This window comes from Crotalus tigris, unplaced genomic scaffold (assembly GCF_016545835.1).
Source record: "Crotalus tigris isolate CLP2741 ecotype Arizona unplaced genomic scaffold, ASM1654583v1 scf7180000023830.6690815, whole genome shotgun sequence".
Lineage (NCBI taxonomy): Eukaryota > Metazoa > Chordata > Lepidosauria > Squamata > Viperidae > Crotalus > Crotalus tigris.
Window position 1 is genome coordinate 3,936,512 of NW_024100214.1, and position 15,066 is coordinate 3,951,577.

The 15,066-nt window shown below is 40.0% G+C and overlaps 1 protein-coding gene across 6 annotated transcripts in view; it reads right to left on the reverse strand.

Annotated features, from left to right (window-relative positions):
• Nucleotides 1-245: 245 nt before the first annotated feature.
• Nucleotides 246-15,066, reverse strand: part of MFSD6 (major facilitator superfamily domain containing 6) — a 46,877-nt gene continuing 32,056 nt past the window's right edge. For 2 of the 6 annotated variants that reach the window (XM_039322080.1, XM_039322079.1), the window contains exons 3-7: nt 11,344-11,441; nt 8,599-8,760; nt 6,034-6,132; nt 4,059-4,336; nt 246-2,568 (exon numbers count right to left, since the gene is read on the reverse strand). In XM_039322080.1, the coding sequence (XP_039178014.1) occupies nt 2,398-2,568; nt 4,059-4,336; nt 6,034-6,132; nt 8,599-8,760; nt 11,344-11,441 (808 nt within the window). In that variant the 3' untranslated portion in view covers nt 246-2,397. Of the gene's footprint in view, nt 2,569-2,950; nt 3,035-4,058; nt 4,337-6,033; nt 6,133-8,598; nt 8,761-11,343; nt 11,442-15,066 lie in introns of all 6 variants that reach the window. The other 4 variants (XM_039322081.1, XM_039322082.1, XR_005554057.1 and 1 more) reach the window with 4 other exon arrangements.

Below are 15,066 nucleotides of genomic sequence, written 5' to 3' on the forward strand. Positions count from 1 at the left end.
GACGAATCATTCACCCCTTCTGCAAATAGAGCAGTCAGATTAGATCACAAAGTCTTGTTAATATTGTGTTTCATCCTCTACTTCTTAAAGACCTGGCACTACTTGGAGCCATTAACCAGAGGAGAGAGGCATTTGAGAATAGTAAGTACAAGTAGTCTAATAAAAGCACAAAGTATTTAGTAAACACAAACTCTTGCTAATCCACCGCCTACTATAGTTGTTCATGTTTTTAACAGAACATGACATTTTTGACGTATACATGAAATTTTATTTATCTCACTACGTTTTAACAACTTCACAAATACGAGAGCTCTCTACAGCCCCATTGTCCACAAACAAGGAAGAAACTGATTTGACAGGCAGGTTGGATATGTAAACATAATGTGTAAGTCTTACAACTCAGGTATCCAACATTAACAGTTATTACCACAGCATTTATCACATAGTTCAGATAAGTTCATCTAAAGGATTCGTTGCCTCTTAAATAACCATTTTAGTCTACTTTTTTTTTAAAAAAATTCATTTCCTTCCTTTCCTCTGCAATATAAACATATAATAAATAGATTTCTGATTTTATTTTTAAAGGTCACTTAAACAAGTCAAGAGAAATTTACAGTACATTTAAGTTGAAGTGCAAAAAATAGCTAATAACTACTTGCCCATATTTGGTCCCAGGTATAGATTGTTAACAGTCCCTTAAGGCTTATGTAAGGAAAACACCCTTAGCATCTATCTTAAGGTATTCTATATTCTGCATTCAAAAATCAAGGGTATCTGAAATTTAATTCTATGAGCTGCACTAGCCCTTGGGACATAAATGGCATCCCATTGGCTGCCAGAAGTCAAAAACCATCTGGGCAAAATCACCCATGAATGGGACTCCTCTAATGGAAGATTAAATTTGATATTCAGTATGCTTGAAGCCTAAACGCTATAAAATTGATTCTAACATTTTCTCTCAGCTATAACAACAAAGAATGTATGGGACCTGCACTCAGTTCAGTGAAATGTAAATGTCAAATCTGAATCTGCCAATGTCTTGACAAATTAGTGATAAGTCAACATGATCAATTTGCTCTATCCATTTTTCTCTTTTTCCAACTGCTTTTATATTAACTATGTCTTCCTTTCCTTTACAATAATTAGGATTTACACCCCTTCCCAATCCACAGGCACTTTAAATATATTCTATAAAGTTTTATTCCCTTTCCCCTTAAATAAAGATACTCTATCATAAAATAAACTATATCAGCCTGGCTAAGAAAAACTTCTCAAGAAACAGCTGATATATATGCCTCTCATTACCGGCTTTCAGAACAGACTGCAGGCCTCAATTAGGAATGTGGCATCAGCATCACCACTCCAAAAATCTAACAAAGCTAGACATTTCTGACCCTTTGTTGTTATTGTGCTACACAAGTTAAGTGGGAACTTCTCAGATCTGCCTGAGGGGAAGGAATCATGTTTCCCCATCACACACCAGAGAGGCAAAAAAAGAGAATCCACATAGACTGCTTCTGTAGGACAATCCCTCTTTGGTGATTAGGGCAGATCCATCCCATATAAAACCATCAGTACCTTCAAACTGTATCATCACAGTTCAGGTCTTCAAAGAGAACATCACACATTCCAACCCATATCCCGTTCTTGCAGAATTATGGAGAACCACATTTTCCTGTTCTGTTTCTTTCTAAAATGCCCTTACTAATGCTCTACGGCTTGGCCACAGCAACATAAATGCCGCTTGTCTGGTTAGAAAGGTTTCAACAGATGTTTCATGTAGAATTTTACCAGCCAAAAGTTCTACAACATCTCTGAAAAGTCTTTACAAAAGACAGAATTCTATGGGGCTCCTTCCTTCATTTCCATATTTAACTACTGTATTTTCTCTGAGGTTTTGGTGGATTAACTGCTCTAGGGAAGCCTGCACCTCATAATAAATAATCACTGTCTAAGAAAAAACTGCCACGAGCTCTTGTCTTCCCTTTCCCTAATATTGAATTAAAATGTTCAAGTGCATTAAGTAAGAGGAAACAGAATTGAACGGCGGGGGTTTTGTCTGTGAAAATTAATTACAATCCAGAAAATTATCAAGACAATCAGATGTGTTTGTTTTACAACACTTCCATTCAGGTGGAGGGGAAAAAAAACTTCAGATGAAATAGCATGCTTTTTTGCTAGTCATTAACCTGGCCGCTTTTGCTTAGCCTTCAAACTGTTCCTGCAACAGGCCTCAGGTGTTGTCACAGAAAAGGCATTAAATATTTTAAAAGCTTTGGCCGCATCAGGTTACTATTGCCAAGAGGAAGAGAGGTGAGGTCTCAAACTCCCACATCAGTCTTTTTTTCTGATTGCCAAGAGCAGTATTCAGTGCTGCGAGATGGATTCAAGAAATTTCTATTCCTGCCTTCTCTCGGGAGACTGAACTCGGCTTCCCAAAGAAACAGGGCAGTCCAAACTGGGGTGGTTTTCAGGGGTAGCTGTAGGTACTGAAGGTTCTACCACTGTACCATCAGGTCTTTGATCCAGGGGACTATCTGGCGTGGAATCATGATTACTGCTGGCATTCTAGGAAAAAGCAAAAGAAAACCACAAGGTTAACATCTGCTGTGTGGATTTGTTCAGAAAATACACATAGACCAGGGGTAGGCAACCTTGGCTCTTTTATGACTCGTGGACTTCAACTCCCAGAATTCCTGAGCCAGCCATGCTGAGGGGAAAGGGAGAGGTTTCCAAGCTGAGCCATGCTGGCTCAGGAATTCTGGGAGTTAAAGTCCACGAGTCACAAAAGAGCCAAGGTTGCCTACCCCTGACATAGACTGTCATTCCTAGTAAGCCAAGGTAGCATCCTCTTAACACGGATCACAAAATCATATTCACAGCGCAGCACACAAGCATTCAGGCAACAGCAAAAGCCATCATACGCAGGTAGCAGATCAGATAAACTTACCTGTCCTATATTTTCCTAACTGCTTTTCCCCAAGAAGCATGTAGAAAAAAGACTTGGTGTATTTTAAGACAAATAATAATAATTCTGTGTAGATAAGAAAGAACATTCCTCAGAGCTTAACACATTTCATGCTTCCCTTTATGCAGTTGCACATATTTTCCTCATAGGCTTTCTATGCAATACTTTCTATTTGAATGTCAGCAGCGTGCTATTTTGGGAACAGAAGTATGAATATTTCAGCAGAGAAGTAAATTATCTTTCCTAATAATCACAAAAGGGGTAGGACAAGAATCACATTCTTCTGCAAATAAAAACACTAAATAACAAGGTTTAATTTTATATCCTGTGCACAAACCAGCTGATATAAGAAAGCAAGCTCATGTGTTCAGATTTCTTTGCCAGATTGGCAAAACTGTTGTAAAACGGTTTTTCTTGCGCTATCAAGCCAAGGCACAAGATGAGATACTACAGTATCTCTGTAGGTCTGAGACAATAGTGGATTGACTATGCAAAAATATTAATGTCAACAGCCTTTTTTTCCCATGATGTTTTCAAGAGGTGCTGACTTTCCTTGGCACCCAGTGAAAAAGTTCAGCTTTGCCTCTTGATTAAGAGTTCTAGGACTTTCTTTAAAAAAAAAAAAAAAAAAAAACTAAGAGATTCATCGGTCTGAGAAGATTTGACTTCACAGCACTGTCATCCATCTCTCCAATTATCCTACCTCACTAGATATTGTGCCTCTCATACAGGCACAGAGATCCTCTAGTTTGCTTCTCTCCAGCTATGCTCTGAATCCTTTTCCAAATCCCAAGTTAAATGACAAATGAACTCCTAGAGCTTTTGTCTCCCTATGAAATGACAGTACTGAATCAATCCAATGCAAGGCACAGAGGCTCGCCCATGTCTAACCGCATTATGCAAGCAAAATCCATGTTACATTTTTAAACCTCTGTTATTGTTTTAATAGCACCAATATTTAATATGTGAAGAATGGGATGTACTAATCCTGTAGTTTGGGAGCTTCTGTTTTAGAATTGGAAAGCCTGGAGTATCAGGTATGTACAACTTTTTGCCTGGAAATACCTTTCATGCACCCAAACCCTGTTACCTGCAAAGGCTGGTTCTCAAGTGCCTGATTGGTTTTGGAGAGCTGAACCATCTCTTTTATCTGATAAATAGCATAGGCTAAAGTAACCCAGGGTGAAGAACTGACACCCCAAGCAGGCTTGTGTACATCTTCCTGCTCTTCTTGGTGCTTGGTCTTTTTGGCAGGAAGCTTGGGCAATGGGCGAGGCATAATATCTTCAGTCTGTTGTACCAGATCAATCGTGGCAATGGGCACCGGACTTGAAGGCACCGGGATCCTTTCGGCCAGCATGGTCTTGTCTAAAATTTCAAACAAGAGACAGGATGTTGATATCAAGAGAACTCACCATCTAAGAGTTAAGTGGAAGCACTTTTCTGAATCCAGCATTCTGATTCTAGGTTCTCTCTGGCTATAGTAGGAATCCCTTGCTAGATTTTGACAGCAAGCTCCATTTCCTCAGTTCTGAAGTTAGCACTTACTGACTGCTAGCTACTGTACTGGAGAAAAATACTTCACACCCAATATAAAATAAAAGAGGTAAGGAGTCTTCTCTCAATCCATTGCAATATAGCGCTCTCTCTCTCTCTCTCTCTCTCTCTCTCTCTCTCTCTCTCTCTCTCTCTCTCTCTCTCTCTCTCTCTCTCTCTCTCTTGCAAGAAGTAAACCAAGCACTGTATAAAATAATTATCAATAATGTTTAACTTCCAATCTTATTTTTCAAAGAAAATAGTACAGGGATGGCAAAATGGGACCAAGTTTTCAAACATCTCATAGGTCGCCTAATTCTTCTAGATGCAGTTCAGAGAAATGGATCAAAGCATCTCTTTTATTTCAATCACCTGAGTATCTACAAAACCAGTTTTTAAAACACACTTGAGTTATTATACAAAGAGGTACAGTATCAGAGGCAAGCTTATTTTTAGCAAATTTTTAGTTTATATGCGAGTCATCCCACATTTCTCCTCATTCTACATCCTTCTGTACAGCTAGAAAAACTCCAGAGACAACTTCCAGATGGATCTCCATGATGAACATTACAGATTTATGGGATGAGGACATGAAGAAATTGCTTCACTATAGCAGAAGCCATTTTCTATAGATGACACTGGATTTTACCGCTTTTTCCTGGGATCTTTTTCCCCAAAGACATCAATGTTATAAGTCGATGTGCATGTCTTTCCATTACTTTTAAATCAATCTGTATTATATCAAATGAGGTTTACTCTTGCTTCAGTCTGACATTGTGAAGAAGAAGAAAAAGCAGTGCGCCCAATCTTCTGTAAAGGCGTACTGTAACAGGACTGCAAAACTACAGATGTCCACAAGATGGCACCAAATATTAAACTATTCTGCTTAGGCCAGTGGTTCTCAACCTTTTTAATGCCATGACCCCCACCCGGTCGTAAGTCGAGGACTATTCAACCGGTCGTAAGTCGAGGACTACTCAACTGGTGCAGCACCGTTTGCAGAATGGGACTTTTGGCGGGCTCAGCAGGGCAGAGACAGCCTGGACAATTCCTATTGGCTTTTGAAAGCCAATAGAATTAGACTCTATTCAAGAGAGTCTATTCTATTGGCTTTCAAAAGCCAATAGAATAAAAGGGAGTAGCACAGCTAAAGAAAAGGGGAAAAAATGGCGGACTGCATTGTTTGGCGACCCCCATGAAATGGTCGTTGGACCCCAAATGGGATCCCGACCCACAGATTGAGAACCACTGGCTTAGGCTTACTGCCATTAGAAGCTATATGGTCTGTTGGGATTTCAGATCTGGTAGAGCTGCAATAGGCAAAGCTATGTGGTAAACACAATATGCCACATGAATTAAGAATGAACCCAATCCAAAATCATAAAAAGTCATCACGCAAGCTAATTGATTAGAGATGGCAAATGTTTAAAAAAGCAAAAAAAAAACTTCAGGATAACGCAAACGGAAAATAACCCAAAGGAGAAAAACCGGTTAGGTAAGGTTGTTTACCTAAGGAATAAGCACTTTACCTTCTTTGTCATCCTGAACTGCTATCCACTGAATCAAAGCAAAAAGCAAGAGGATAACAAGAAAAGCCATTCCTATCCCTCTGAAAGTTGAGGCAGCTCCTGTAGAGGAAAAAGCACACAAAATAGGGTCTGATTCAGTTGCTGGGGGGGAGTGATTGACTAGGTAGGCCTGTATTTACTAAAGCATGCCCTACTCAAGCTTTAGTAAATACAGGTAGTCTTCAACTTATAACAATTGAGCCCAAAGTTTCTGTGGTTAGGTGAATTTTATCCCATTTTACGACCTTTCCAGCCACAGTTGTTAAGTGACTCATGGCAGTTGATAAGTTAGTTATCCTGGTTGTTAAATGAATCTGGCTTCCCCATTGACTCTGTTTGTCAAAAGGCCACAAAAGGTGACCGCATAACCTTGTGATACAGCAACGGTCAATAAGTGTGAACCAGCATCTGAATGTTGATCACATGATCATGGGGAAGCTAGAAAAAAAACTAACTGTAACGGAGAAAAACGGTCATAAATCACTTTTCTCAGCACCGTTGTATCTTTGAACGGTCACTAAATGAACTGTTGTAAATCGGGGACTACCTGTAAATAAGCCAGTTTGGTGTAGTGGTTAAAACAGCAGGCTAGAGATCAGGAAACTATTAGTTCGAGTTTTAGGCACAAAGCCAGCAACTGACCTTGGCCAGGTCACTCTCCCTCAGCCCAGGGAAGCAGGCAAGGGAAATCACCTTTGAAAAAGCTTGCCAAGAATAATGAGCAATTGTTGGGAGTCAGAACTGACTCAGAGGCACAAAAACAAACAAACAAAACCCTATCCCCATTTAAATGAAACTTTCTCCCAGCAAAAGTGTACGAGAGGAGAGCATTCATGCTTCAAGGACCTCTGCGCCATTTTGTTTATTCTCCCTCAAAAGAGAGAAGATGGCTGAGATCAAAGAGACAAGTGGAATTGCATTTTAGTTTAACAGGCAAAAATGGCTGCCATTTAAACAACAACAAAAAAAAAGCAGAGGAAGCTGTCACTAACAACTGAACAGCTACGACCTTACAATACGTTGAGGAAAGGTAATAATTACACAAGGTAATTGTTATAGGTTTTATTTACGCCACAATAGGAGAGGCTTTTTAATAGTTATTGTTCTTTAAGGACTCATTAAGGGTCTCAGATTTCACATTAGAAATGGGCATACTTGTCTATTTCTGCTTATAATTGGAACTGGAAAGTGTGAAAAGAAGTTCCCAGTAGAACTCCGTATTAAAAAAAATCATTTTAATGCTAAAAGTTTGGTACTCGTTGGGTATTACTCTTGGAATATTTTCCCATTTCTTTCTAACAAGACCACATATTACATGCTACAAACTCAGAAAAAAGGAGACTAAAGTTTCGCTTCATGATTTCTGAATCTGCAAGCTTTCCAAAATATGAATAATTCAGAAGTAGAATTGGGTGATTTGTTGTAAATCAGCAAAGGTACCTGACTGTTTAAAAGTTTGTAAAACCTTTTGAATTTTCAGTATTTCTGCATAAACATGACCTAAAACATCATCTATTCTCCACCCAAATCCTAAAACTGGATAAAGAGAACCCAAAAAGAGCTTTGGGCTTTGGCGTTTCTAGCCACATGGATAAATTCCAAGTACAATATGGGATCAGAGGTACAGCTTGAAGACACCTTTCCAGCAATTTATCTGCTTGAAAACCTCCTAGAAAAGTTTGCTAATCTCTCTATGTGTTTATCAGGGCAACTTCTCTTTTTCTCTCTCTCAAGTGAGATAAAAATATCTAATATTATTTATTTGCTTACATATCACATTTAGAAACTGCCCATCTTTCTCATAGGGCAACTTTGGGCTGTGTACAAATCTAATAATAGCCATAATAAATGGAGAGGAGGCTGCATCCCAAAGCAGCCAGCCTGCCCAGCTACTGAATCACCATGGTCACTGCAAGAGCACCATCTAGCATGCAAATACCGGCAGCAGGGTTTGTGCTGAGAGAAAATGAAAATCCCTATTTCCACATTGAATTGAAAATCCCGCAGTTAGTTGGCTTTGGTTATGGGCCGAGAGGAAGAAAGCAGAGTGCTGTGTGGAATATTTCCCAGAAGATGGGGAGCAAAGTCTCTTTGAGATGATGTTCAGAGGCCTTGTAGATGTGTCTCTAGAACCATAGCAGAGAAGGTTGAGTTACCAATTGATATTTGCTGATTGATATAGGCCACATTCTCCCCAATATGACTTTTTCCTCCCTGTACACTCTGTTTGTGTGTGTGTGTGTGTGTGTGTGTGTGTGTGTGTGTGTGTGCGCGCGCTTGTGTACATGCATATATGACAGCCAAACAATGGAAAATATTCAAATTGACTGTGCTTGCCTGCAACAGTGGGAGCTGCAGTCCAAGACAAATACTCAGCATCTGGTTGAGGAAAGCCAAATCAGGAGGAGTCTGGTAGCACCTCTGACTACTAACACGTTCTTCAGTTTCCACAGTGGTTGAGGAAAAGGTTCTTAAAGCAATAGTCCAAACAGTTGAAAGTCATATAAATACCTAAGTTTCCCTTACCAAAATAATTGACCAACACTCCACCAATCATTGCTCCGCATCCTCTGCCCAGGCCAAGGTGAAGACCCTGCAAGATCCCCTGGGCTGACGTCCTCAGTTCCGGGGGCACAGCAGCACTTAGATAGGAAATGCAAGCTGCCCAGATGGCTGCGTGGGTCACACCTACAAAGAACAGAAACACGACACCATGTGTTCTTAAGATGATTGTTCTCTGCAGGAGTGTTGGGAGTTACACAACCAGTACTGTCCATGGCAAGAGTGCGTAGCCATTTTAGGGTGCAGCTGTACTTTGAGCCCTGGGTACTGTTCAAGAGCTGTAAAATTGAATGAGGCTGGTGGTAAAGAGTACCAGAACACATTCATACATATGGCACCTGTCACTTCCTTCATCAGCATCATAGCTAGGGAAGCTATAAGCAGTTTTTTTATTTCCCAGCACACGTCCACTCATAGCCAAAGAAACAATTAGGTCTTCCAAAAGCTAGTGATAATGCATCCTCTGAATGCAGAGAAAGTAAGCAAAGCAGTGAGCCTCAGATTCTCCATGAGTTGCCCACATGTGAACAGTGAGGGCATGAAATATATCTAAAAGAGTGTACAGATAGTCCTCGACTTATAACAGTTCATTTAGTGACCGTTCAAAGTTACAACGGCACTGAAAAAGTAACTTATGACCATTTTTTTCACACTCGTGCCCATTGCGGCATCCCCGTGGTCATGTGATCAAGGTTCAGATGCTTGGCAACTGACTCGTATTTATGCTTTTGCGACCTTCTGACAAAGCAAAGTCAATAGGGAAGCCAGATTCACTTAAAAACCATGTTACTAACTTAAAATGGTGGTGATTCACTTAACAACTACAGCAAGAAAAGTCGCAAGAAAGGGCAAAATTCACTTAACAACTGTTTCGCTTAACAACAGAAATGTTGGGCTCAATGGTGGTCATTAGTCAAGGACTACCAGTGTTATGCTTTATCAATATGCTAGAAGACTTAAGAATCTGGGCTGTGCCTTTCGTCTTTAAATTACAGATGCACGAACTCAGCAAGATATATTTTTATTTTAGAAAAAGCCCTGAAAATAAATTTGGCTGGTCAGTTAACTTGCCTGTAAAGACTCACATTTAAATTAAATAAAGCTTCCATACTTTTGTTAAGAGTACTTAATATAACTTTTAATAACATACACTTTGCAACGAATCTAGAAAGTTTTCTTATTCTGTAAAAACAAAATAAATGATTTCCCAAGTTAGAAGATAGCAAAAAACAAATTTCAAAAAGTAACAAGCTCAAATTCCAAGCAACATTGCTGAATGTCCAGAGTTACTGCAGTCTTCATTCTTTCAGCCATACTTGCTAATACTACAAATATTAAAGAGTGCTACAAATAATGTGATGAATATTGGAGAACCAGTTTTATGTAAGAGTTAAGGTGCTAGAGTGGAAGCTGAGAGACTTGAGTTCTAGTCTTCCTTTAGCCATTAAAGGTGTGATTTTTGGGCTAGTCGCTCTCACTCTCAGTCCAAAAGTCAGGCCCAGCCCAAGAACAACACAGAACAATTCAGCAAAAGTTCAGAGTTCTTTATTTGTTCAAAGCAGATAGAATCTTGTCAGATTACACCTATACTATTCTAACACGAACAAATATAACCTGGGAGTTTCTAGGGAGTGGCTACTCTAAATCTCTGCTTCCTTCTGTGATCCAGCTCTAGGCTGTGTTGCCCCTTGTCTCCCCATTCCCCCCTCCCCTTTGGAATGTGCTCCCTCCTTCCTGGGAAACTACTACTTCACTGTACTCCACCACAACACTTCCCTTTTGCAGCTCCATCACAGCAATCCACCTCATAGGGTCAATGCTATGGAGAAAAATGGGAGATGGGAACAAGAGATAGGCTGCCTTGAGTTGTACAAACGAAGTCAGAATACAAATCTAATAGTAAATAAATAAAAAAAATTCTATTCAGAGTTAGAATGTTAACCTAAGTGAGGGAAAAGACTAAAGGTAGTTTAAGTTTCATGGATGAAAATTAGGAGCACAGCTATTCTAACCTTCTACTGGATGGGTCAATTTATTTTTATTTATTTATTTATTTGGTGGACTTGATTTTTTTTTCCCCCAGTTTACAACATTTTTCTCTTGGATTTGAAAGTTTCTATTTCTACTGCCTCCCTTCCAATCAGGTGCATTCATTCATAGGGCGCAGGCCAGATCTCAACAAGTCTTCCCTAAATCTCAGAATCTCCACCTCTTCCCTCTCCCCAAGTCCATTACCAGCTATTTGGTCTTTAACTTTCACCCCCATGACCGAAAATGACTAATATTAACCAAAACAGACCAAAACTGGTTCTGCCTGAATGTGTAGTTGGTTTTAAAAAACAGTTTTTTTCCTTTCAATTACAGGCAATAGGATATTAACAGATTAAGAAACTAATGCCTTCTCGGTATAGCCCTACAAGCAACTAAGCCTTATCTGCTGCAAGTTTCATCAGGAATCCCTTGTTTGGTGAAAGGGTGTGTTGTTGGCTTAGTTCACATAGCAGAATATTATGTCCGTCTACTGTAAAAACCACTTCCTGTCATTCACCTTTTTGTCCACCAACTGTAGAAAAAGAGAACAATCCCTTTTGATTAGTTCCTGACAAAAGCTGAAGCCCAAGAGATTTATGCTTAGTTATGACTCAGCAGACATTACAACTAAGAACCTGGAACGTAGAGTTCAGACACAGAAGCACCCAATTTCCTTACCTTGAAGGACTTCCATAGGCAGAACAGTCCAAGCATTTTCTAGATAGGAGATATAAATATAACGAGCTGTATTGCAGGCAAGACCGATGTACAGAACTCTGCAAGTAAATGAGAGGAGAGATCGCTGATTACTTTTGACATGTTTTAATATTTTTATCAACAAATTATCTGCACTGTTTTCAACCTGATCTACTCCAGCTTCACAAAAGATGAAGATTTTTTAAAAAATATGCAGGACTGGACACCAAGTTGTTCACAAGCACTCTTAAAATGCAGAGATAGTAGTGGCTAGAAACTGGGAGGCTATGAGTTCTAGTCTTGCGCAAAGGCACAAAGCCAGCCTGGAGACTTTCAGTCACTTTCTCTCAGCCCAAGAAAGGAGCCAATTCTTCTAAAATTTTGTCAAGAAACTGACGAAGGTAGTTCAGTCAGTCACCAGGAGACAAAAACTGACTCAAAGATCTCTGTGTGCACAGACGAGTGCGTGCATGCACGCACACATACACACACACACACACACACACAATAATCAGATACTGAAGAGCATTGTTTGTTGATGAGGAGAATGGACAAGTAGGGTGGTGCAGCAAGGAGAGTGAAAAAATGATACCTTGCAACATTTTGTTGCAGAATCCCACTTACCATTCACTCTGTTTTCAGTGAAAATGTTATGCACAGCAGTTGCACATTTCTTTTAAAGCATTGTATCATGTATTCTTTCATGGCATGTAAGTATGTTATTAGAGCAGACATGTCAAACTCAAGTCCCGGGGGCCGGATGCGGCCCGTGAAGTGGTTTCATGTGGCCCGCGAAGCCATCCTGGAAACAGTGAGGGAACGGCCCCCTCTGCCTTGGCCCAGGCCGGCCGGGAGCTAATGTACAATTTTGTGGTGGCACCACCATCCAGCCTCCCCCCCCCCGCATGGCCTGAGAGGAACAGTGAGGTTCCTCTGAGGACCATGCCTTGGCACTTGCTCTGGTCCCACCCCCTTCTGCCAGAGACCTTCAGATCTGTTCCCCCTCTGCCCAAGCCCCCACAGGCCCCCTTGATGCAAACAATGTAGAGCTGGCCATGCCCACCCAGTAAGCCACACACATCCTGGCCACACACCCCTGCCCCCCCCAGGGCAACCGCAATGCTTATGCAGCCCTCAATGAAATTGAGTTTGACACTCCTATATTAGAGGTATTTATCTATACATGGATTGCTTTAAATATTTATTGGCATTGAAACGTTAGCTTTCCTGTTGTTCATTCTGAGCACTACTGCAGAGAAACCAGTGGGGTACTTTATTTCAAAAAAATGAATAAGTATAAATCATATGCTGTATTTATTGAGTCTCGAGTGCCATGTATAAACACAATGGTAAGAATATTCAACTAATTACCAAAAATATTTCCTGGCTTATACTTAATGTGAAACTATACAATGTAAATAATGATAATAAAAATATGTAACTGGCAAAAAGAGGATATTTATTGTAAATATGTCGTGCCTTTAGCAGAATAAGCTATCTTTCTAAATGCATAATATTGGAAACAAATACATTTCAATATTAACAGAGCCCATATGGATTCACTGATATATTTAATGTCTTTTTGAACATCTGAATTCTGAAATATGTTCATAATTATAAGTATTTAGTTTGCCAAAACTGGATATAGATAGTCTTCCGCTTATAACCACAACCGGGTCTGGAATCTTGGTCATGGAGCGAGGGGGCCATTAAACAAGATGCTACCTGATCGCTTCACTTAATGATCACAATCCTGGTTCTCTGAGTTGCAGTTGTTAAGCAACTGCGCCAGTCATTAAGCGGAGTGCCAGGAAAAAGGCCTTTGCCTCCTGGGTGTGGTGAAATGGGGAGAAGGCCCAGCCTCCCCACCCACTTGAATGCCTGTAACTACAGTTCTGAGAGAAAGGAAGAAGGCCTGAGAGGAAGAGGGGAAGCTTGTCTATATGACTGCAGCTACTTTGGAAAAGAGCAGACCGGCAATTCCGACTTTAAACCATGCATTTAGGAGACTATCCACCCAACGAGATCAACAGTCAAATCAACAGACAAAAATCGTTTCCTAGGAAGCACCTAATAAAAGACAGATCACAAAGACAGAACAATAGAATGGCATACGTTGTCACCTACGGTTCACAGCGCAAACTGTTCAAACCCATTATTAATAATCTGCAATCCACTACACTTTCTCAAGCACTGGGCGGCAAACTCATACTTGCAAACAGATAACTACCCAACCTGAAGCAGATTCTCACAAACAACAGATGTTAATGTGAGAAAGACCCGGCAATTAAACCAGATGTTTACTTTGCCCCTGCCTTTACATTAACAACACAATATCAGGCCCCAACAACTTCAAGCATAAGATTATTTCCACATGCTTTTCATCCAATATGATATATATCATCATTTGATGACAAACAGGTCAGGGTAATAGACACAAATTTGATATTAGGACCCAAAATAAGGACAAAGCAATATCAAGCATTTTAACCTCCCAGGACACTCCATTATAGGTCTGAAAGAGCTGTTCTGGAACAAACAAACAAACAAAAACACAAATTACCAGCACAATAAAGCAAGAAACTGCTGAACTCAAATACACATCAAAAGGTTTCAGGCCATCTCAGAAGATCTCAATAAACATAATGAGTTTTTGTTTATTTGCTTATTGTAATTTGTCTCATTAGTAACCGGCATATGCATAACTATCTTATCTTCCTCCCCTTTCCCCCCTCCATTTCATGCCTATTTATCTATTTATTGGTATCCCGCCTTTATTATGTTTACAAATAATTCAAGGCGGTGAACTTATCCAATACACCTTCTTCCTCTTATTTTTCCCACAGCAACAACCTTGTGAGGAGGTTAGGCTGAGAGAGAGTAACTGGCCCAAAGTCATCTAACCGGCTTTCACGCATATGCATATTGATTATATTAGTGTTTATGATTTCTCAATGTAGGAATACTTGGCTATTATTTATTTTTACCCTATCTTAATCTTAAAAGATTCTAGGCAATGTACAAAGGCAACAGCGAGCAGCAAGTGCAGCAATAAATACAAAAAAACAGAACATCATCATCTTACTAACTTATATTAAACAATTACATATCCAACGTCTGGTTCTGACCATTCCCACCAATCAGGACTTTTTTCACAATGATTTTTACATTAGCTTCTGGAAGGCTATAGGAGTGGAAACCATACTTGACTTCTTCCAATTTCCCCCTGGGCTTTCCCAATTTGGGGAAACTGGAGGCAGGAGTGTCCTCTCCTCACACGCCAAGGAAGGCTCTTTTCACCAGCTCCCTGCCTCTCTCATTCAAGGCATCAGAAGGTTTCCTTCTTCTCTCCTGCATCTTCTTCTCCTCGCTGCCTTTCTCACAATTCACACTTCCATATAAGTTCCTCTGGCTAATTCCATATAACTCACAATTTAGCAACCACATTCAGTTTGGTATAACTCTAGGCTTTCCTACCTTGCTTTGCCGTATACTTTGATATTTTATCATTATCTTTAATTGTTGTTTTCAAGACTTTTTTTAAACTCCTCCTCCTCCTGGCCACTGTGCTTTATTGTTAAAAGGATCTGGAAAAGCTCAATTATAGCATCAAAGACATGGCCAGGTATTGACCGTAGATCACAAACTGCTCCTGTGCATGGTGATGGTGATGGTGGTAGTAGAGAAGGAGAAGGAGGAGGTGGT